This window comes from Pistacia vera, unplaced genomic scaffold (assembly GCF_008641045.1).
Source record: "Pistacia vera cultivar Batoury unplaced genomic scaffold, PisVer_v2 Contig1075, whole genome shotgun sequence".
In the NCBI taxonomy this organism is placed as follows: domain Eukaryota; kingdom Viridiplantae; phylum Streptophyta; class Magnoliopsida; order Sapindales; family Anacardiaceae; genus Pistacia; species Pistacia vera.
This window is the reverse complement of record NW_022195110.1, coordinates 216,676-240,418: the sequence shown is the minus strand read 5'-3', so window position 1 is coordinate 240,418 and position 23,743 is coordinate 216,676. Positions and strand designations below refer to the sequence as shown.

The 23,743-nt window shown below is 35.8% G+C and overlaps 5 protein-coding genes across 6 annotated transcripts; 2 read left to right on the top strand and 3 right to left on the bottom strand.

Annotated features, from left to right (window-relative positions):
- Nucleotides 1-1,001: 1,001 nt before the first annotated feature.
- Nucleotides 1,002-2,751, top strand: LOC116132987 (probable rRNA-processing protein EBP2 homolog). Its single transcript, XM_031418670.1, has 2 exons — nt 1,002-1,032; nt 1,617-2,751. The coding sequence occupies exon 2, from the start codon at nt 1,626-1,628 to the stop codon at nt 2,553-2,555; it is 930 nt and encodes a 309-aa protein (XP_031274530.1). The 5' UTR covers nt 1,002-1,032; nt 1,617-1,625; the 3' UTR covers nt 2,556-2,751.
- Nucleotides 2,752-3,867: 1,116 nt separating this feature from the next.
- Nucleotides 3,868-4,735, top strand: LOC116133048. The gene has a single exon (XM_031418710.1). It carries the CDS (start codon nt 3,922-3,924, stop codon nt 4,447-4,449), a length of 528 nt encoding a protein of 175 aa, XP_031274570.1. The 5' UTR covers nt 3,868-3,921; the 3' UTR covers nt 4,450-4,735.
- Nucleotides 4,736-5,565: 830 nt separating this feature from the next.
- LOC116132978 (AT-hook motif nuclear-localized protein 6-like) lies at nt 5,566-10,592 on the bottom strand. The gene is made up of 5 exons (XM_031418658.1): nt 9,691-10,592; nt 8,289-8,356; nt 7,508-7,639; nt 6,467-6,628; nt 5,566-6,229 (listed from the first exon to the last, which is right to left on the bottom strand). Exons 1-5 carry the CDS (start codon nt 10,094-10,096, stop codon nt 5,921-5,923), a joined length of 1,077 nt encoding a protein of 358 aa, XP_031274518.1. The 5' UTR covers nt 10,097-10,592; the 3' UTR covers nt 5,566-5,920.
- Nucleotides 10,593-11,472: 880 nt separating this feature from the next.
- LOC116132993 (65-kDa microtubule-associated protein 3) lies at nt 11,473-17,864 on the bottom strand. Its single transcript, XM_031418676.1, has 14 exons — nt 17,668-17,864; nt 17,407-17,478; nt 16,707-16,788; nt 16,342-16,548; nt 15,581-15,832; nt 14,933-15,142; nt 14,676-14,831; nt 14,396-14,555; nt 14,154-14,305; nt 13,981-14,068; nt 13,713-13,786; nt 13,533-13,607; nt 13,133-13,424; nt 11,473-12,160 (listed from the first exon to the last, which is right to left on the bottom strand). The coding sequence occupies exons 3-14, from the start codon at nt 16,776-16,778 to the stop codon at nt 11,667-11,669; spliced, it is 2,232 nt and encodes a 743-aa protein (XP_031274536.1). The 5' UTR covers nt 16,779-16,788; nt 17,407-17,478; nt 17,668-17,864; the 3' UTR covers nt 11,473-11,666.
- Nucleotides 17,865-18,713: 849 nt separating this feature from the next.
- On the bottom strand, nt 18,714-22,762 carry LOC116132957 (protein YLS7-like). Of its 2 annotated transcripts, none has more exons than XM_031418635.1 (4): nt 22,747-22,762; nt 21,792-22,601; nt 20,830-21,104; nt 18,714-19,782 (listed from the first exon to the last, which is right to left on the bottom strand). In XM_031418635.1, exons 2-4 carry the CDS (start codon nt 22,372-22,374, stop codon nt 18,967-18,969), a joined length of 1,674 nt encoding a protein of 557 aa, XP_031274495.1. In that variant the 5' UTR covers nt 22,375-22,601; nt 22,747-22,762; the 3' UTR covers nt 18,714-18,966. The 2 variants fall into 2 exon arrangements, with proteins under 2 accessions (XP_031274495.1, XP_031274487.1); XM_031418627.1 differs by lacking the exon at nt 22,747-22,762 and adding an exon at nt 22,724-22,740.
- Nucleotides 22,763-23,743: the final 981 nt, after the last annotated feature.

The window sequence follows — 23,743 nt, the reverse complement described above, 5'->3', positions numbered from 1 at the left end:
CCATTAGACTATGGTCGGTAGTCACCAGAATGATGTATGATCAGCTAGATTTGGCCTGTCGTGCGTTTATTTGATATTTTTTTTACCAAATCCATCGTCTATATGGTTAGAAACAGCTAAAATCTGGCCATTTTGGACAGATCGACTAGATCCAACCTATTATGCATCGTTCTGGCGACGGCGGCTGGTAGTCGACGATGGTTGCTGGTAGCCGACTGTGGTTTGGGCGGGTGGGGAGGTTTTTTTTAATTTATAAACTTTTATTGCAAAAAGTAATTGTATGTTTTGAGTTGAATATAATATGATTGAATTTTGAATTGAATTCCGTGAATAGAGAAACAAACACGTTTTTTACTTTCTACGATAGGATAGGATAAGAGAAATGATAAAACTATTTGTACAAAATGACGTGACACTCACATAATGACGTGACACTTCATGTGAGTGTCACGTGATATGAAGGCCTACATAACATTAATGTGACATTAAGTTACGTGGGCTCCATTATAATATGGCATGCCACGTGAGTTTGTACTTTGTACAAATTCTCTTTATATAAAAGTTTGTACAAATAACATTACCCTAAGAGAAATAGAGATTTGAAAGAATAATGCTATGTGTATTAACCAAAAACCATATAACCCAAGTATTAATTGACGTGGCATGCCTCTCTTATTGTCACGTCAATTCTCCCAAAAAATAACAAATTTTTTTTTAAAATTTCAATCGTTAGTACTTAGATTAGTACAATTTAGTTAGTGCACATAGCATTACTCGATTTGAAAAGTGTACCAAACATAAGAGTGTTTTGGGTGCTCATTGTTGGGCTATTATTTTTCGAACGGGCCATTATCAGATGGGTTCACTTAAAGAAGCCCTTTTTAATGGGCTGGACCATGAATATCAGGCCTGATCCATTGTCAAAGTTATACACGCAAAGGTTCCCACACCGATGTTTTCAGTAGTTGAAGCTCCAGTTTCTCATAGCAGTACTAGGGTTTAATCAGGGTTTCGACAGGCCGCAACAAAGAGGTATTTTTCTTTCTTATTTCTCTGTTTTAGATTATAAAGTATTCATTTCAATCCTAATTTAGTGTATGCATGACCTGAAAAAAAGAATAATTATCACAGAGCTTCGGATTTTGTTCGTTATTCATGTTTCAATGCTTGGGGGAGGGAGTTTCTTTCTTGTTAGCCAAACGGAGTATTGAGCTAACTGTGGTTTGTTTCGAGGACAATTCTCGATTTTTAGTTGTTTTGGTGCTGCTTAAACGAAAAATTGAACCCAATAACCCGTATGTAGGAGGTGAATAATTTATACCTTTGAATGTAATCACATCTATGTGTAATGAACTTATGATTTTTTTAATGTTTAATTGAGTGTTGTTCTTCCTTGAAGAAGTAAATCGATTCTAATTTAGACTTGTTTAGTGGAAGCAATCTTGAACGATACACAATAGAACCTAGCTGGTGTTTCTTTGATGAATGTGCTTGATTGCTAGAATATTTTATGTTTAATTATATGTATAATATCTTGATAAACAAATGCTAGATTGTACTCTCAAGTTTTCCTTGAGTTTGAATGTTGATTTTGTTTTTTCCTTTTTATTTTGTAGGGTTTTTTAATGGGTAAGCCTAATAGAGAACCAGCTTTGTTTGATGAGGATAAAATTGAGGATGAGGAAATGAGTGATCTCAATGAGGAAGTGTCTGAATCAGAATCAGAACCAGAACCAGAATTGGACTCAGAAGAAGACGAAGACGGAGATGTTAAATTGGCTGAACCATCAAAAAAGGCTGTATACAATAGAGAGGGTCTTGAGGAAAAACTTCAAGATATTAGTTGGCCAGAAGATGTTGGATGGATACACAAGCTTTCCATAGATATTAATCAAGAGCAAGAGGTGGATGTGAATGATGACTTAAAAAGAGAGGCATCTTTCTACACACAGGCACTAGAGGGAACAAGGCTGGCCTTTGAGAAGCTTCAGTCAATGGGATTACCGTTTCTTAGGCCAGCTGACTATTATGCCGAAATGGTTAAGACAGATGTTCACATGGAGAAGGTAAAGCGCCGACTTCTTGCAGAACAGAAGGAGATTGAGGAGGCTGAGGAGAGAAAGAAGGCTAGAGAGGCCAAGAAACTATCTAAAGAGATTCAGGCCCAGAAGACGAAAGAGAGAGCCAAGCAGAAAAAGGAAGATATTGAATCTGTTAAGAAATGGAGGAAGCAAAGACAACAAAGCGGGTTTGCTGGTGATGTCAATGATGGCGACTTGAGTTTGGCCTTCGAAGATGGCAAATCATTTGAGAGGTCAAATAAGAGACGGCCAGGTGTGGCTCCAGGAGACCGGTCAGGTGGGAAGGCGAGACAAAGTGGTGGAAAGTTTAAGAAAGGAATGGATAAGAAAAGGAAGGGTAAAGAGTTTAAAAATTCAAAGTTTGGATTTGGAGGGAGAAAAGGCATGAAGAAGCAGAACACTGCAGACACCACTGATGCTGTCGGAGGGTTTAATAAAGGTGGTGTTGCCGGAAATAAGAAAAGGAAGAGGTGATAGATTTTCTGATTGTTGTAGCCCATGGGGAGGGTTTTTGATTCTTTTAGCCTATGTAATCTTTTATGCTATGATGCTTGTGGTGTTTGTTTTTAAAGTAAAAACTAGTTTGTTTTATGGTGTTCTGATTGATTAATCCTAATTACTCACAATTTTGCTGCTCTAAATTTAGCATTTGATAGTTTTATGTTGAGCGAGACTGCTATGAGTTTATGATTTGCTTTCATTTGAAGTTACAGATATGATAAATCCGTGTTTAACAATGAAGTCATCTATCTCATATTATTTGGTACTAAATTATTTTCCCATGGATGCATGAATCGGCCCTCATTGATTCCAAAGGAATTTCTGGTATAATCAGCAGAGAAAGTCAACTGATGCTTGGTTAGCAAATAATTGATCAATCATCAGTATTTTTGTGTCCTAGATCAGAATCATGCGTGTGCGGTTGTGGTTTTAGTTCATTTATTTATTTGGTGGGTTATAAAATTGGTGTATTAGATACAATTGGAATGGACATATTATGCATCATATCTAGTTTGTATTGTAAGTCCCTTATTACTTCTATATAAACTTTTTTTTTATTATTCTAATTGATGTGCTGATGCGTATAACCTGTTATAATCTATCAGTTTATAATATTGTTTAATTAGTGATCATCATACAGAGTTATTATAAGATTAATATTATTAATATTTGGATATTCTAACTAAATATCCTGTCTCCATGTCGACATTTTGCTTAATCTTTGAATCAGAGGCGAAGGCAGTTTTGTCTGTTTATGATCGTTTTCTTTTGGATTTTCATATCTGGAAATGGAATACTGTAAACAGTGAGCTTCATTAATAATGTTATCATTTCTAAAGTCAACTGGAAAATAAGAGGAAACAAAATTCATCCGGCTTCAAATTATTGTATACATGAATAATTGGTATGGGCTGTTAGAATTAAAATTTTCTATTTTCTGATTGGTGCACCAAACTTATTAGATTATTAATGTAAGTAATCATGTTTGAAACATGATCAAGATCTTGATTTGCACTAAATCAATATACTATCTTGAGATTAAAGAGAGAAATATAATTGAAGGGAATTGTTGAACATTACAGAAAAGGGTTTGGGTGATGTAATTAGGTGACATGAGAGTGAAATAAAAGAGGGAGAAAGGCACCATGTGAGGTTCTTATTTGATACAAAAGACTTTTGATTAGTTAATGAAGAAAAAGCCCCACATCCCAGTTGTCAAGAAGCTTCCCCTATTGCATTTGTATACAAATTTTGATTAAACAAAAAGCAACGTGTTGTCATCTTTCTTTAGCTTTCACACCACACATGAGCCCTTAACTTCTGCTGCAAAAAGCTTCCAATGCACACTTTTTCCTTCCATATACAACACAACCCTCTTAATATTTCTCATTCTACTGCAATCTTTTGCCTCATACTCTTTGACTTTGTAGTTGTCACAACAATGTTTGATTCAGCCTTGGAGTTGATTAGTCAAGCTGCTTCCAACTCTCTTTTCATCTTCTGTTGCTGCAATTTGATCATTGTCATGATTCTCATGGGGTCCAAACCCAGCTCCAGTTTTGAACGAGGAAGAGAAAGTTCTATTCCAGTGGTGACAAATACATATGCAAATGATAATCAAGTACAAGGAACTAATTATTGTATGCATTCAGTTGATGAGAATATAAAGAGGTTGGCGGATGTTAAGGAAGTGTCAAATGTCGAGGAAGAACAAGAACCTGCTGCTGATGATGAGGAAGAAGAAAGTAGCAATATTGTGAATGATAACAAAGAAGATGATGAGTTCAGAAGACGAGTTGAAGAGTTTATTCACAAAGTTAATAGCGGATGGAAGGCAGAATTGCTCAGGACTTCTCGTTTAGTCTAACAAAGTTACTTTAATTTCTTACCATATTAGGCTTGACCAACTTTAAAACTTGAAAGACTTTATTTTGTTTATGATACCTCAAACTTCTTGTATATATAAGAGGTTTCCATGATGCTTTACTGAACAAGTTTTGATTGTATCTTTGAAAGTGAATTGGTGGTCTAAAATCTCAGTTTTTTTCTTTAGTTTTGGTCGGTATTCTTATGTGTTTGAGAGCATTTTCAAACAACAGAAAGCACCTTGGATAATTTTGCAGTGTTTAATTAAATTAAACAAGAAATGCTTGAAGAACTTTTGAAGAAACAAATGTAAGATGTGAAACTATCTTAGGTAGTTTGACAGTTTGTTTGAGACTCTTGGGTATATTATTCAAGAAGTTTTGAGTTCGAATCCTCACGATTACTAATAAGAGCTATCTACTAGATGTTTATCTGGCCGTTAACTTCAGAGTCTCGAGAGATTTGTTAAAGTGCGTGCAAGTTGGCTCAAACACCTTGGATACCAACAAAAAAAAATAAAAAAAATAAAAAAATAAATGTAAGATGTTTTATTTCAAATCAAATGCATTGTAGTTTTCGAAAACTTTCTGCGAAAGCACTCTTTGCCCACTGCATAATATTTTATTCGAAGGGTGGAAGTTATGTGTAAACAACTAAACATATATGACTATCGTGGCATGCTTTGATTTTGAATAAATAAAAGAAAAAGACTATAAGCTTGTTAGGCATAAAGTTCTGAAGTTGACTTGGATTCACTCCTCAGTCACATGGATAAGAAGGACATCAAAGCAACAAGTGGAATAAATGAGGGAAAAGGGCATATTTGAAACCAACCGTTGATGCTTTTCTTGTTAACCTTTCGTTTTTAATTCGAATCAGTATAAAGGTTCTTCTTAAATTTCTCCATGTTCTTTAGGGCATCCACTTACATTTATTAGAATGGAGGCGTGCTGCTATGAACTCCAAGTCCAGGCCACTTTTCAATCACAATCTTTTACTAGTTTACAAGAGAAGTTATTTATCAGAGAAAACTCAACTACTTCTTTCCGAGTTCGCCTACAGAGCGCAGTCAGATCATATTTTGACTGGAAAAACTAAATTCAATCAGTTTCACCATCAAAACAGTAAAAAAACATTAACTTAAATTCAATCTTAATGATACAAAGTACCCAATGGGAGGAATGGCACACCAGTTTCATAGATTAAAAATGCTACACCAATAAGACAACATTAAAAAATACATGATAACAACAACCACAGACACAGGGATCCTAATAATTAGAAGTCCTACCTAAGCCTAATGAGAGTACAATTCTGGGTTAAAACCAACATCATAATAAACCCTGCTTTGCCCTTAATATATGGCCATTGGGGTTTGTTTGGTTTCTGAGAAGGTTGAGAGAACCTAAATGCTGTTGTGTCTGCAGATGAAAAAAAATTGAAGGTACAGCCAGCATACAGTCTCCACACGATCAACATGAAACCTCACAGTTTGATTGGCTTGGGCCTTTCGATTCTTCACTAGGTGAAGGTGTTTTATTGTCAGCAGCCAAGTTCTTGAACCCCTGCAAAGGGTTCAAAGAAGCCGAATTGTCTCCAAGGAAGGATGAAGATGTGACAATCGGCTTTACTCCACCATAGGACCCCTTTATCTCTTCTACTACAGGTAGAGTAGTGATAGTCATAGGAATAGGGGTGGTGACAACTGGTGCAGGCACAGTTTTTTGCTTCTTGTGCTTTTGCTCCTGCTGATGACCAGGCAAAAAACTGCCCACGACAACCTGTTGTACTCAAAACAATTTAGAAAGAAACTATTTGAAAAATGACTACTTAAAACTAGCAAATGCCTAAACATGATTAAGTGGTTATGATATACAGTTATACACGGTGGTACAGTTGTCTACCATTTACTCATGATATTTGACTATTCACTTGTTATTATATTTCAATTAAAATAGATATTTCAAGTCTTCTAAAAAAATTCAAAAAATTAAAAAAAAAAATGAAAATTCTAATACCTGCACAGGGCCAGCTGCTATCAGCAGGCCAGCAAGTCCTCCACCCACAACACGACCATCTGGGCCTGCCAAAGAGACACTCATTCCACCGGATCTGCTCTTTGTTCCTCCATTCTCAGTAGGCATAAATGAGCCAGACAAGGAAAGTATCTCAAATCTACCCTGAAAAAAAGTTAAAAGTCAGAGTGGTGCATGAAATTGGAAGAATAACAATTTGATCTTATCCAGGCAAAGTTGATAAGTATGAGATGTGAGGGAGAGGAGAATATAAGAATAGAGAGAGTCGGCAACCACAAGTCCATCTCTTAGACATTGGGAGATGATGAATTACAAATACTAGAGTAGACTACAGATACATGGATGCTGGTATTTCATAGAGAGACAGGGTTGCATCTAGTGATTTTGCTAATGATACTTCTTTAGACATAGCTCTGATCGTTCCATTCATCTCCTCAATTCATATCAATGAGAAAATCCATGAAACTGGAAAAGCTCACCAAATTAAGAACACGAAAAAGGTGTGAACCGCCATGACAGGGATAGATGTGCTGAAGATATATCTTAATTCATGGCTGTTTTTTGAGAAAAATTTAAAATTCTGCTCAGATCTAAATTCCATTCTAACTTCCCTCTATATTTCAACTTAAATCTTGTTCATTTTGTTAAAATGTGTTGTTTACTAGCAACAAACAGAAAAGAATGTGCATGTAGTTTTGCTTATATATTCAATGAACAGAAAATAATTTGCTTTGAGTACGCTTCAAAACATTGCTTAGATACAGTAATTACAGACATACACCAGTACTCAAGACCCAAAACAGTAACTACAGACGTACACAAGGAGTCAACTCCCAAACGAAGTCAATGTAACAAATAAAATACAAAATCGTTTGACATTTATTTCTGGAGACATTTTTAGAATAGAAATGTAAACAAAGGGCATTCTCAAGGCTGTATCCGAAAAAAATTTATCCGTCTCTCAAATCTTGTTAGCAATAAACTTCTATGAAAATTATATTAGAAAAGCATGAAGGGCCGCACCTCATATGTTAGAGTACCCCCAGAAGATGTAGGCTGGCGAAGTGTAACATTTGAAATTGTTCCATTTGCAGACAGAACGCAGATAGCGCGAGCTCCTTGTTGAGAAAATGACATAATCTTCATCATAACATCCTGAAACAACCACAATGCAAGTTAAAAATGCAAAAAGGGTGAAAATTCAATCACTGAACAATGGAAAGGATACTCATTCATAACCCCACCAAGACCTACAAACAGACAAAATACATAATGATAATAAAAGAGGTTCCAGAGATAACAAAATTGAAACACTTGTGTCCACTTGCATTATTTCTGTTTTTGGTGTTCTAAGAAGTGGAACCAAACACAATTTTTCTGACTTCTTCCATTATTTTGATGAAAAAGAAATAAACGAGGTCATTCTTCTTCTGCTACCTATTTCACTAGACAGTAAAAGTGAAAAACTTGTTTAATGTAGATAATGTTTCTGGCTTGTATTTCTTCCCTAGTCTAAACTGGAACAAGAGGTTAATAATGTGGTCCTCACACCATTATGAATATAATGTTGTAGGTGTGATTAAACCTGTAACATGTGGCTTGGGCACAGACAAACCAAACAACCTGTAAGTTTCTGCTTATATTAAAATTTTATGATACATGATTTCAAACCTAAGAATAAGGTCAACATTGTAGTTAAGAACTCCAATGCAAATGAAAAAATAAACAGGATAGAACCAATAGAGCAACAATTCAACCTGAAAAATTGCAACAAGTTTTATATCATGTATATTTGAAGGCTTACTTCGCCAGTATTAACAGTGAGTACATGGGGCGTGAAGTTTGCACCAACGAAGTATGAAATCTTGTCACCTACAAAATCATTTTTAAGAAATCAGTCTAACCAAGAGAGACCTTACAACTTTCAAGTTGCATGATTATGACTTTGATGCATACCAATCATAAATCAACTTAATATGCCAAATTATTTAACTTTAAAGATGGTAAAAAAAGAAAAAAACAGATTCAGCAAAGTGCCCAGGTTCACAGAAGAGAGAAGAAAATTTCACAATCACTGATTAAATATGCTTAATTGGTTGCTTAATAAAACTAACTTTGTTAATATAACGACAAAACTTCCGTACCCCACCATCCTCCCCACAACTGTGACATTATTGAATGTTCATACCTCTTCGGTGAGAGCGGTCACAGTTATATCCTTATGTTAGGCACATATTATACCACGAAATGAAAATCTTAAGTGTGAGAAGGAAAGAAATGACTGACTGTTTCCCTTTTTTTTTTCTTTTTTTTTTTTCTTTTTTTTTTAAAATTCTTATGACTTGAATGGAATTTCAAATGAGCACTATCAAAAGGTTAATTTTAATTTTAGAAAAGTTGTCATAAAGTTCCTTTTTCAGGTAGTATTTGAACCCATGATTCCCTCTCCAACGAAGACATATTATGCCAGGTTCTTATTCCAATCTTTGACCAATACACCTATGACAGCTTTCACCAAGTTCGTTCCAATCTTTGACCACTATATATATATATATATGGAGAAATAGCTTGTGCTCTTTTAACTTGTATTTCTCACTGCAAATCTTTTGCAATTAGATTGGTAATCCCATTATTCTCTGGGCAAAGTCAACCAGTCTAAGATTACTACAATTAGGTTAAGACAGATTTGGGCCCAGTCACATCAGCTAACGAGGGTATTTACCAACTAAACAAGATGCCACCTCTAATGACCCTCCCTCTCTGTTTCCATACAGGAGTCTGTTATTTCCCCAACAAAAAAGGCAACACAAAAAGTGTTCTACTCAGAAGAGAGAGATTCCTTCATTTTTACAGTATCGTCACCAAATCCTCTTCTGTCTCACAGTGACCATTAATTCCAGATATGGGCAGAAATCAGAGATAATGGTCCCACACCTAGATCAAACCCCACAAAAATCCTCTTAAATTCAACTGTAAAGCTCAAAAATCACAAACACCCCACCCCACATAACCAAACTACCACCAGCTCCAACTTTTTCGCCAAACTAACAACTCAAACGTCAATAATTGCACATAACTTAGTTATTGCAACAAAAACATGAATCTCCAATGTAACAGTGACATCTGAAACATATCTATATAAACATAATTACTACAACTTCAAACATTCAAATATGAAGAATCTAAAAACGAATATATCCCATTACCTGGAGTCTCATGTTCAAACTTATAAGACTTCTTGATGTTATCAAGCGGCCGCCCTCTACTCCGTTTCCAAGCAGAAAAGTCTCCCGTCAAAGGAATTGACGAAGAAATCGGCATTGGGGATAATGCCATTGATAATTTCCCATCGGGACCATACTTTCTGGGTCTCCCTCTCTTCTTCTTCATTTCTGAGCCCGAACCCGGAGCCGAGGCCGAACCTGGGGCCGAGCCTTGAGCTGAACCCGACTCCGGCGGCGCCGACGTGGCGGTGGCTGGTACAACAGTGGGCCCCGGAAGTGGGCCTGGGCCTGGATTTTCAGTGATTGGGGCAGCCCTGAAGCTATCTGGAGCTTCATCTGCCTTCACTGTAGCCCCTGAACTTACATTATTCTCTTCTTTTGCCTCCATTCATAGATCAACAAAATAAAAACCCTAAAAATAATAAACTCTCTAAAACCCTAAAAACCCTAAAATATATAAACACTCAGCATTAAAGGTACAAGATTTTTCAGTGAATAACACCCTGAAAAACTAAAGCAAACGTTTTGAAACAGAATTTAAAAAAACAAATTGAAACTTTATGTTGAAATGAGCCAAACAACAAATCCACAAGCCCAGAAAAAAGAATTAAAAACTGGTCAAGTTAAATTAAGAGAAAATTACAAAGAAACAAACCCAGAAACTTGTTTGAGCCTGGAAAGATAAAAAAAACACAGTAAGACAGATAATTCTCAGTATAAAATACAATTCTGTGACTTAAATCTCCACCATTGCAGAGAATGCACAGAGCTTGAATATTGACAGTAAAATTGGGTAAAAAAAAAAAAATAAGAAAAAGTTACAAGAAAATGAAAAATTGTTTGACTGATTACAGAATTTCTATCAAGCGAAATGAATTTAGGGTTTTGCAGGAAAAGGAGAAGAAATAAATAAAGAAGAAAAAATGGAAAATTAAAAAAATAATAGTAATTAAAATACATAAATGAATTAATTATTGGGGAATTTGATTTATAAATAATTAATATTTTAATTGCAAAACTCAAAGTATGAATTTTGGTTAAGAAAATGGTTGAAGTCCGTCTTGGAAATTTAATAAAGGTGAATTAATAAATGAGAGAGATAAGAAATTTGAAATAAAAAACTAATTTTCGATTGGGAAAAGAAAAAAGCTTTAATTATTTTAAATTGTCAATTTATTTGTTTAAAGCTAAAAAGAAATATTTTAAAGCTGTAAAGCTAATGTTAGAGCCATGCCATTTATCCAACTACTGACAACGTCTTTGTCTTTTCAGTTAATTAAAGTTGACTATACAAAAATTTAAATCAAATGCCCTTTTATTTTCAATAATCTACTGTTAATGCCACTTAATTTAACTTAATTTCTACTTCCTCCTCAAAACAAATCCCCTTTCTCAACTTCTGTTCTACGTTATCCTCAACCCACCAATCGGAGTAATAATAAATAATAACATAACTTAAGGGCAACAACTTAAAATGAACGTGTGGAGTTATTGTTTAAAAAAAAAAAAAATTTAAAAAAAATACTTGTCGATTATGGATTGGGACACACCAACTAAAAACATAACTAATACATGTAAGTCATCGTTTCAGTTGAATCCACTTTTGTCTCAACCTATTTGTGGCAGTTAAACTGAAATAAATACATTCCTAAATTTGGGGAAACCTGTTCCAACTAATTATGCTTTAATTTGTTTTTTGTTGCAGAAAGTATCAATTGGGTCTGAACAATTTTAGTTACTGTAAGTTCAAAAAGGGCATCACCATTTGAAGCCATTCCCAAAGTAAAATCTCAAATTAAGCAATGAAGATAATTTTTAAACAACTTAGTCCACGGTCAGAGATCGTAGACTATGTACACAATCTGAAAAAAAGCCAATTACAATTGACTTATACCCCACTACAGTTCTAAAAAATTTGAGAATAAAAACAATATGGATCGATTCATGTTGCTGAAACATCAAACCGGTATCATTGGCTTAATTTGGGATTTTGGTAGAACAAATCCGGCTCTTCTTTCCTCAAATGAATACTCGATCTCTTCTGGAATTTCATGAACTGGATTAGCACTGAAAGGGATAGGTGCAGTTGGTGCAGGAGCAGGAGTCATGGCCGTTTGCATTGGCACTGACACTGTTGAAGGTGTAGGGGGCAGCAGAGGAATTGGCATTGCCTTGGGAGTCCTGTTTTCTTCATCCACAACAGTAGTTGTTTTCAAAGGAGTTGTGCATGACAAATCATTAGGTGGAATGGTTTTGTGTAATGTCGTCTCACTGTTGTTGGTACTAAAATCATCCAACAAGTTTGCCATATTGGATTTTGATGACGTTGTGGAAGAGATGGGTGAAAATGGTTTTCGTATCAGTGGAGACTCTGGTTCGCAAGCATTAAAAGCATTACTGCCTAAGGAGTGTTTTTTCATGGGAACACCAGCCATGTCCAAGCATCTTCTACCTACAAAAAATGGCAAAAAGACATTGTCAGTGAGTGAAATGGAGTTATCTGATGAACTTCAATGCAAACTAGTTGTTGATAACGACATATCAATTATGTTAAAGAAACTAAATAGAATTCCACATCAACACGAACGTTGAATAATTTAACTGTTTAGGCAGAATTTTACAGAGAACAATATCTCCCGACAAATTTTTGCTGGGAAAATCACCAGACAGTCCCATATAGAAAAGCCAGAGGAAAAGGAAATTGTGAAATCATGACAAAATCATTTCGCAACCAAGGATTACCGCAAGTTATTATTTTGTATTGCAATCATTATTGTGCCTGATATTAAACCAGAACATATATTCTTCAATGAGCTGTTAATTAATGATGCTTCCTTTGACCAGTACGAAAAAACTAAAACATTTGAGCAAGAAAATTGCATGTAGGGCTAAAGGACCAGTTGTGCATACCAGCTGATACAGCAGAGAAACCATCATCATGTTGGAGATTTGAATTGTCATTTTGGAGTATCCGGTCAGTTTTTCTTATTGGACGTGAATGGGGAGTAGCTTTTGCGGAACCAAGTACATCAGGTTTAGGAGTCTGAAGCATTGTTCCTCCTACTGAGAGTCTTCTACTGCTTGCAGCACCACCAGTTGAAACTCTAGGGGCTTTTTTCACACTCTGAACCTTTGAAGGGCTTGGTTTTGATCCATAAAGTGCCTCTTGCTCTGCTATAAGTTGACCCTGAAGTTTCTTTTGGTCCTAAAAGAGAGAAACAATTGTAAATCGATCATAATCAGCCCAATTTCAATGAGCAATTGTATAAGTTTATCCACAGAGCATAAGTTTTGAGTAATGACAGGCAAATACCCGCTGCCTACGACGTTCTTGTTCCTTCTCTTGTCGTAATATCGTGTATTCTTCAAGCANACATTTGAGCAAGAAAATTGCATGTAGGGCTAAAGGACCAGTTGTGCATACCAGCTGATACAGCAGAGAAACCATCATCATGTTGGAGATTTGAATTGTCATTCTGGAGTATCCGGTCAGTTTTTCTTATTTGACGTGAATGGGGAGTAGCTTTTGCGGAACCAAGTAGATCAGGTTTAGGAGTCTGAAGCATTGTTCCTCCTACTGAGAGTCTCCTACTGCTTGCACCACCAGTTGAAACTCTAGGGGCTTTTTTCACACTCTGAACCTTTGAAGGGCTTGGTTTTGATCCATAAAGTGCCTCTTGCTCTGCTATAAGTTGACCCTGAAGTTTCTTTTGGTCCTAAAAGAGAGAAACAATTGTAAATCGATCATAATCAGCCCAATTTCAATGAGCAATTGTATAAGTTTATCCACAGAGCATAAGTTTTGAGTAATGACAGGCAAATACCCGCTGCCTACGACGTTCTTGTTCCTTCTCTTGTCGTAATATCGTGTATTCTTCAAGCATGGAAAGTAAACGAACCTGGAAATGACAAGAACAAGAAAAGTTACAGACAGTTTCAGAAAGAATGAAAGTTCAACTATCAGTCAGGGATATAAACCTCCAGAAACAAATCAGAATACTTACACCATCATATAAGAACTGAACACCTCTGTCCTTTTCCCATGCTAAGGTTTTTGAAGCCAATGCCTCCACCATTCCTGACAAACATTCAAGAGAGCTTACAATTACAAGAATTATAAAAGAATATATGTAGAACTTGGAATGGCAAGACATATAGATGCCATGGATGGAAATGGTTTAAAAGATAAACTGCATAGAACTTGTAATCATCAAAAACAACTCGGATTCTATTAATAGCAGATACATGAGTTGATGTATTAAGCAGCATTACCTGGAAGTTTATTAACCAAGGAACGAGCTTTCTCAGCACGCTTTAGAATAAGATGAGCACCTTTTCCAGCATTGTATCGGTTTTCATCCTGTACAACCACCCACAGATGACAATTAAGCTAAGCAATTAAGATATAATAAAATAAAACACAAGGAGATGGTGTAACAGCCAACCCTGTTGTACTCCTCAAGCCAGCACTCCTCTTCGCACGCTGCCAACCATTTCTCAATCTTTTCGAGTATTTCTTTCCTGCTAAAAGCCTCCTCTTTAACCTTGGCTATTTGAAGTTCAATCTGTTCAAGAATGCTAGCTGGGTCCATGGCTCCTGCATCAGTAGAAATTGTCAAACATTCAGAAAAATTAGAGATAAAAGCAATAAAAGTGGTGCAATGACTTGTATCATCGCAGAACATACCAGACTCGATGGCTTCAATGGCATATTCCATTGAACTATCATATTCTGGAACCATGTGTGTTTTTCTGCAGATCTCCTCTAGCTCTGATCTCTTCTTCAAAACAAGTTCTTTCATTTTGCTCGACTTCAACTCTTCCAACCGGGACACCTCTGCCTCCACCTGCAAAATCATCAGACTCTTTATCACTCCCGAAGCAAATCCACCCAGAATTTGCAAATACAGAATCAGAAGAACTGGCAGAAGCTCAGGATAACCAGTTTTCAAATGCTTATGACTTACACAATTAATGAAGTCCACAGAGAGAGTGTTGGGTTCAGTTATTTCATGTTCAGAAGCAGCAATATTACAGGTAACATTCTGAAATATCTGCTGCTCTTCAATCGGTGTATCCATCAAATTCCATAGCTCCAACATGGTAGTAGCAAGATCTTGCAGCTGACATGACTCAAAGGGTCAATATGGTAAAAGAGAAAGGATAGAATGACCCAACAGAATTAAATATCAGTTTTTGGATAAATGGTTAACGCTTCAGGTACCTTCTGCATTCTCTGTATCTTAACCTCTCGCAGTTTGTGTATTGCAATAGTCAATCGTTCAATAGTATCATTACTTATACTCCTTGATCCTTCAGAGTCACCTAAACTAGGATGGACTTCACTAACTGTGGGCTTGAAATCCGTACCAAGCACTAAGCAAAGAGAGTTCAAAGTGTTTAGGAGTTCCTGAACCTGCTTCAACCGATCACTCTGCATACAAAGATGATCCGAGCAGGAAGTTCAGAAATGTTGACAGTTCGCATCTAAGGTCTGATGATAACCGAAAAAAAAAAAAAAAAAAAAAAAAGTAGATATATATATAGTTGAGTTAACCTTCTCTTTCTGGAGTTCAAGGAGCTCTCTGTGAAATTCCTCAAGCTTTCTAAGAGATAAATCTGCTTCATCCACAACTGTTTTTGAAGAAGTATANACTTCACTAACTGTGGGCTTGAAATCCGTACCAAGCACTAAGCAAAGAGAGTTCAAAGTGTTTAGGAGTTCCTGAACCTGCTTCAACCGATCACTCTGCATACAAAGATGATCCGAGCAGGAAGTTCAGAAATGTTGACAGTTCGCATCTAAGGTCTGATGATAACTGAAAAAAAAAAAAAAAAAAAAAAAAGTAGATATATATATAGTTGAGTTAACCTTCTCTTTCTGGAGTTCAAGGAGCTCTCTGTGAAATTCCTCAAGCTTTCTAAGAGATAAATCTGCTTCATCCACAACTGCTTTTGAAGAAGTATATACTGCTGATCCATGAATCTCATTTTTTATCATCTGTATTTGCTCCACAACATCAACGAATTGGTTTCTTCTGTCTATTTTTCTTTTTCGCATTTCTTCCACTTGAGGAAGAATTCTCCTAAGCTCTTCCTTCAAGCTTCCGATATTTTGATCAGACTGAAAATACAGGCTCGTTAGCAAACAAATTTCAATAAAACAAAATGTACTGAAATTTTGAAAAAAAAAAGGTTGACAGGAGTAAAAGAAAATAATTGGGATCTCCAAACAAATTATGTTTCAACTATAACCAAAATTTTAAATTTTACAATACTTTGCAACCTTTCTAGTTTCTCATTTACAACAAAGTTTTGCAAGATGATCTTGCAAAATTTCTAACCTTAGTCTGACTGTATTAAATATGGTCAAATAATACACCAATCAACTTCACTCCAATATTTTCTTTCCTAGTGTCAGTCATGCCAACAATCATTGGAAAACTGAATGCAAAAATACGCTAATTATATTATATCCTAAGTTCAGTTTTCATTATTCACAAAATTTACAGACGCGAAGAACTTGTAAGAAATCATCATTTAAACCACTGCCAATTCACAGAGCAATGCCACAATCACTGCACGTGATTCAAAATTATCACACCCAGTTGAAATCGTTCAATCATTTCTAACCTGCCTAATATGTACTGGTCGCTCCCCCATTGCAGAACAAATGGCTGCAAGTTCGGCTTCAGAGTCTGCAATTGTCTGCCTCAGCTGCGCTCTACACCGGTTCGCCTGATCCACCTTTCTTCTGTATACTTCAAGACATTCTTGCTCGAGCTCAAGCAGCATTTTATCCCTATCAGTGTCTGTCTCGCCAACTTCATCCCAGATTATCTGATTTTTTCCCACAAGTAAAAGAAACATAAATTACACAGTTTTTGCTGCCAGAAATTAAATAAAGAACAATTCAATAAACAAGTTCAAACGCATGATGAATTTGGGTTTATGCATAAATTTTAAGGCTTTCTTTTTCGTAAGGGCTTATAAGCAACCTGAAGTTCATATAGAAGTGTTCCACAAGTTGTCTCCACTTGCAGAAGCGGATCATTTTGAATGCTGGACATGTTGCAGAACCTGGCCAGCCAAAACCATACAGGGAATTAGTTAGACAAAAATAGCACCAGATTTCCCAGAAAACAACAAAGTGTAACATAAAATTTAGCTCTAGCAACCAAGAAGTACGTCCTAAAGAACCGAAATGAGAAAAATATATATCAGAACCAGTGCATAACCTAATTTCTTCAACTCATAATCATAAAATATGGATTGCAAGAGTTACATTTCTCACCCACATTTTGGGAACTTGAAATTCCCAAATTTTTAGCTTCTTTCAGCAGGTTTTTTTTTATCTCTCAATTAGAAACGCTTACCTAAAATTACTTTTATCTATAAAATCTTTAGCTAACATGAATCGTTAACTAGAATTGCTCATCAAATTCAAAGCGCAACGTAGGACATTTTCAACGAGGGGAAAAAAATAGAAGATCATTTCAAAAACGAGAAAAAAAAAAATTTAAAGTAGGCTCAATTTAATTTAGTTTCTCCGAATCGCTTTCCTAAACGACAAAAACATTCGAAGTCCTACAGATTCGCTTTACTTCCAGTTTCCTGCACTTTCTCAGAAGCCAAACAGAAAATTACGAAATAGAGAAGGAAATTGAAGAGAATGTAAGTAAAGATCTAAAAACAAACCTGTACAATAGAGAGCGTTTCGGCTTTCAAATTTTCGTCTATCTTTTCAAACGTGTAATTTCGTGTAATTTTCTGGAAAACAAACAACACAAAGTTTCTTCAATGAAATGTCTCAACAATGTGAAATAATAGAATTAGCCTCCGTCAAATGTAGTTCTCATAATCTCGAAAACAGCAACAACAATTTGAAGTATTACAAATTCTGCAAAAAAAAAAAAGATAAAGAACAGGAATAGTGGAAGTATAGATCTGAAGACAAACCTGAAGAATAGAATAGCCTGAGAGCTTGGGCTTTACAAATTCTCCAATTCTTAGCAAAGTGTTTTGAGTTTTTACTTTTCCTGAGAAAATATTTCTTTTCCTGGAAAATGAGTTTGGTAATAGTATGCGAGAATTAAGGTTGAAACTATTTTTGATGCAAAAGAAGTTAAGAGAGAGAGTGAAGGTAGCCGTTTGTGAAAATTGGACCGTTGAAGAGCGCTTGTTAAGCGTATGTTTTAAATGATGGGCGTGATTTGATCCTCAGGGAACCAAGTTGATTTGAATTTCAAATTCGAGGTCATAAAATCAGGTGTAGTCGGTTGTAAACGCTGACGTGGATCTGAACCGTCCATTGGTTTGGCAATAGGTTCAACGGTTTATCAATCTAGCGGCTTTTATCATGTATATGTAGATCCATATTTGTATTTGAATATTGGCTTATAGCACTTCAACACGTCAGCAAACAGTAGTAACTACTTTTAGTGACGTGGACGTGCTTTATTGGATGGAGATTCTTATTGTCAGATTAAAGAAACTTCTCAGAGAGAGAGAGAGCGACAAACTCCAAAATTATATGAAATGGATCCTAAAGTCCGTTGCATTTGTCATTTAGCTACGTAGCCCAATATCTTAAGGACCCGTTTGGTTTGTTTAGAATATAGAAGTGCTTTGGCAAAAAGCATTTTTTAAAGAAGTATTCCTTGTACAAATGTAATGACCACCAATGCATAGGACATTAACATTACAGTGATACAAGCACTTTACCAACTTCTTAATTTAAAATTTTCTCTCTTATCGAGAGTTATTTTTTGGCTTTCAACTTTTAAGTATTGCATTTATGCAATTAATAAATGAGAATTTGTATACAAAAGTAAAAAATTTTACGTTTGTTGAAACGGTGAAAGCGATAATTAACTAACCATGGACCATGGTCAAAGTATTTTTATAGTATTAATCCTCTGCATTAAGAAAAACCATTTAAAGCTGGCCATTCAACTGAATTTAGTATAACTTAAGGTAAGCTTTACAAATCACTATCACAGAAATTAAATTAAATTGAAACTCAAGTATATATTTTAGTTTATTCCGGAAGCCTCTGTCCAAAAATACAGCTACTAGATGCTGATCTCTAGATCTGTAACAAAGGAGAATTTCTCTACATACCTTTTTCCTATAAATGAAATTTGATAAAACAAATGGAATAGACTGTAACATAATTTAGATACTACTAAAAGTTTAACCTTTTGATCACAGAAGCACAAGAATGCAGATGGCTGATCACTTCGCAATGGAAACATGTCAATTGTTAGATAACGAGCTTTGGTTGCCCTCAAATTCTCTCCTTATGGTTTCAAGCACAAGTTCGTTCCAGGTGTCGACTGGACCTGGCATGCACCAGTGTAAGCAATCCTGCGGTGGAGGCCTTCCATCTGGGCCCCGTTTTGTGATCTTATTTGGGTCAGGATTTCGATAGGGACCCGGATGTCCGTCATGGCGGTACCCGAAGGCTTCAGTGATATCCATCAACCTCAATTTTGATTTATTCGTTGCCTTCTTAAGTGCATTGTTGAAACCTGTCACCTGTTTCTCGTGCATAATTTCTGTGAATCCGTTTTTCACTAACTCACCAGGTGCAAGAGGCTTTTCCTTTCCGGTGCATGATCCACCTGTATTCCAGGCACCACCTTCATAATGATCAGGTGAATAGGAACGCACAATGGTAAGTCCTGTGTAGTTTGGATGTGTAGCGATGGCAGTGAGAACTGTCTCAACAGATATACCAAATGCTTCAACATTATTAATTTGTTTTGGCTGAGAAGTATTCGACCACCATAACTGTCCTCCCACAATCTCATTGTTCAATATATAGACTGACTGCTTGGCAAACCAGTGCCCTGAAGAAAGAACAATCACATCAAATTCTAAAATATAATTCATGAAGTATTCATCTGGACTATCAAGGTGGAGCTTGTCAACACCAGCAGGAGCGAAATCAAATGGTTCATTAGTTTTATGTACAAGCCAAGAGGACCATATCCGGACAATCATTACAGATGTTGACTTGAAGTACCATCTTTGCATTTTGCGATTCCCTCTATTTTTTGGAGCTTCGACCTGAAAATATCCAATGATTATTTAATTTCATTGTAAGAATCTACCCCCAGATAATTAAGTGTCATACAAAGACAAAATATCTCATTCGAATTGAAAAACCCACTGATTCTCAGGAGATCTGACAATTAAGCACACTGATTTAAGCCTCACATATTATGCAACACAGGCCAGCTCTAAGTATGTAGAGGAACAAGAAGAAATTTTTCCTTTTCTTTTTCCTCTTCTCAGATTTCTTTAAAGCATGAATCAACAAAAAGACTTGATATGAAGAAATGCCTTAGTTAACACATGGTTTAGGAGCAAATATGGATTCAACTGTACAATTGAACCAGATAAACAACAATAACAAATGTGAATTAGCCAACCAATTCTCTGAACCAGGCCATACGAATAGGTCCAAAGTGCAAGTTACAATCTTACATGTCATCAAACCAAACAAAGTTATATTTCAGGTCTTTTTTATTTTTTGAAGTGGGGATGGGTGGGGCAAGAGTAAGTGCAGGTGGGTTGGGGGGATATAAATTTTGACCTATTCTTCACCAGCTCTAATTTTCAAATATAAGACACATCACATGTCACTCGACCCTACTTGACCATTTAAGCCATATCCCAATTGTATCTTGTACTGTTATTTAGGACTCTATGTAATGTATGCCATAGTCATCTCTTTACAATTACTCAAGTATCTCAATTGGTGCCGTAGGTTTCTGCCATTTGTAGAATTAGTATTTTGATCGTTTCAGTTCTCTAGGTAAATTGAGTAATAGTGTTTGTTCACAATCTCAAAACAGAAAAGAAAAGAAATCACCACAATCAGCATCATAGAGCTTAGATAAGAAAACACACTCAAAATCATCAGTATCTAATGAAAGAAACCCCTCAAGGCTGCAAATCTTGCTACAAAGAATATTGGTGCAAGATAGTTCCAGTTACCCATTTTTGAGATATGTCCCAAGCTTTTAAAGATAATTAAATCAAGATGTGAACAGATGCAGCACAAGATATTGTTAATAATATAACAACACCACAGAAACTATAGATACTTGCCTGCCAGAGAAGGCACAACATTGATTCCATCTGGTTTCGAGCAACAGAATCTCCAACAAAAGCTAGCGTCTTCCCCCTCATCAACTCCAGAAATTTCTTTGCATCAAATCGGGGGAGCTCACATTGAGAGGGTTTCCATCGCCAACTCTCATAGTCCTTGTCAGGTCTCCCATTTCCTTGGCAGTTCTGCATCTGTGTCAGGACAGGGCACGTGTTGTTGGTGTACAATGGTCCAGACGAATCATAAACCCAACTTCCTTGGTACAGATCACAACCTAGACATTAGATATTCAAGTTGCAAATTAGAAGCTCGAATAAATGAGTAGGAAGAATAAGGGGGAAATACAACTGAAAAACAATAAAAGTATTGCTTGTACTCTACAGCAATCCATGCTGATCATCTACGTCTGTACATGAATAATGCTATCAACAACTGACATATATCATTCAACTGGCATAACTAACTTCTTGCAATCAGTATATCAAAGCTAACCCTAATTTATTAAATGGGGAAGAAGGCAATGAGTTTTAATTTAGGAAAAGATTATGGCTAAACAAACTGCATCATCATTAACTGAATAAAATCCTTTTAGCCATTTATAATAAGTAAGCCGCAAAAATGTTAAGTAACCACACCTACTTTCATTTTTCGTGGCTTTTATTTCCCGATATTTTTTGCAATCTGCTGGAAGAATTCCATACTTAATTTGGGGGGGAATGGTAAAGGTGAATTGAAGTATATTAATGACTGGAGAATAGGTACATGGTTGTTACAAATATTAAGGATGAATAGCAAAGGTACCATCTTCAGACTTCAGTAAAGAGGTAAACACAATGAATCAATTCTTTAAACATTTTCCAAATTTGGAGCAGATTCCACCATAGATGAAACAACATGTATGGCAAGTAATAAATCAAATGCAAGAAGCAAATAAGATGTTTAAATAAGACAATAGAAAAACCTGAAACAACTGAACCAATCTTAGTTGCATTGCTTCCCACAGTTGGTGCGGCAGCCCTTGCTCCAGATTCATCAGAAGATCCGGTTTGACTATTAGCATCACCAGATCCTGCATCTCCACCATCTGACTTATCTGGTGAGCCCGCAGAATCCACTTTCTTATTTTCAACATCCTCCTTAACCTTGGAGGCTACAGAACCATCTTTTGCCTCTCCTCTTGGAGGACTAGCTGACAAATCTATCTGTGAACCATTTCTACTGTTGGACACTGACCCACTAGACTTAGGTGCTGAAACATTCTGATCAATCACATCCCTAACTTCTAAATTGACCCCTGATGACGAGTTCTGACCAATGGCATCTACAAAGTCTTTAATGTTTGTTTGATTACTAGAAATGTCTAATCTTTTCTCAAAACCATAAAAATAAATGTGTACCGTAGAACCAACTGGGTAAGACACTAGAACCCAAGAAGCAAACATCAAAAACATGGCCAATCCTCCCACTGCAATTGCAATGGAGGAAAGAGTCCGCGGATAAAAAGCCACGGGAGACGCCCCCGAGCCCGAAGAAGCCAAAGTCATGGCTTGATTTAAGATCCTAAAACGAAATATCAACCATGGACACACTCTTAAACTAAATTTTCAACTCCTAAGCCACAATAAAAATAAAATCGTCCCCCTAAAATCTACTTTGAAATTAACCAAGCTACCAATCTAAGGTCTAAACCTCGCGAGGCAGTAAAGATTAATAACAGAACCGCTGCTTCGATCTTCAAACTTTGCTTCAGAATTTCAATTCCTTCAACAATCTGAGACAGTAAGAAAGCAAATTCAGCAAAAAATTGACCGCAAATTCAGCAAAAAATTGACCGCAGTAAGAAAATTTTAAAGTTTAAAGATAAAATATAATTATAATTACTGATTAACGGACAGATTAAGCAAAGAAGATTTTACAGAAAATCGTCCACTTCTTCGTCAAAATTCTTCAACAATAATTAAAAAAAAAATTACTCGTAAAAATCAAGAACCTTAAATCCAACGAAAAGTAATCTTCAATAAACATATTAATAGAAAGACAATGCAAGTAGAGTTAGGTACCGAAAACAAGCTCCAGCGTCATCAAACTCGGCGAGTGTCGTCAGATTCAAGATTTTTTTCGTTGGACGAAGTGAATTTCCGTTTTGTTTTTTCTCCCGCGAAACTTTCGCAGCCGTGTTATACAAGGAAAGAAGATCTTGATAATAAATGATTACGAATCGTGATATTATATGTAACTTACGGAAAATTAGGGATTGAAATTGTAAAATGAGTTTCGATCAATGTAGAACTTGGCTTTCATTCCAGGGAATGAGAGACAGAGTTTATGTGCGTGTGAAACAGATAGCTTATGTGTAATTACTGAAATGCCCCCAAATTATTACAGCGTTTTTCTGTCTTATCAAATATGAACACCGCAATTAATTCGCTCAACAATAAACTACTTCAATTAGTTATAACTGAAATGTCGTAACCTCTGTAATTTGTTAAATCATTATTATCTAAATATTCAAATTGTAATTTAAATAATTTTATATTTAATAATCTCTGATATCTTTTGATATAAGATTTTCGAGACAGAGCCTTTATTAGTTTGCTGAAGTTGATTATTTAGGACAGCGTTAAAATTAGTAAATAATAAATGTTTGTCACTTTATTTAAAGGATATCTGTTTATTTAAGTTGTTTGAATTCTTTTACACCTGCTGCAAACACGCAGCGGGTACGGGTTCAGTAATTCCTATTTATGAATACAGGTCAAACAGGTAAAAATTATGAATGGATATAAAAATATATCACCTTTACTTGATCATGTGGGTATAGGTGGATCCGTGAATCACCCATTTCTTTTATTTTTTAGTCAAACAAAATATGATCATATAAAATTATATTAGGGTTGTTGGTTACCATAAACA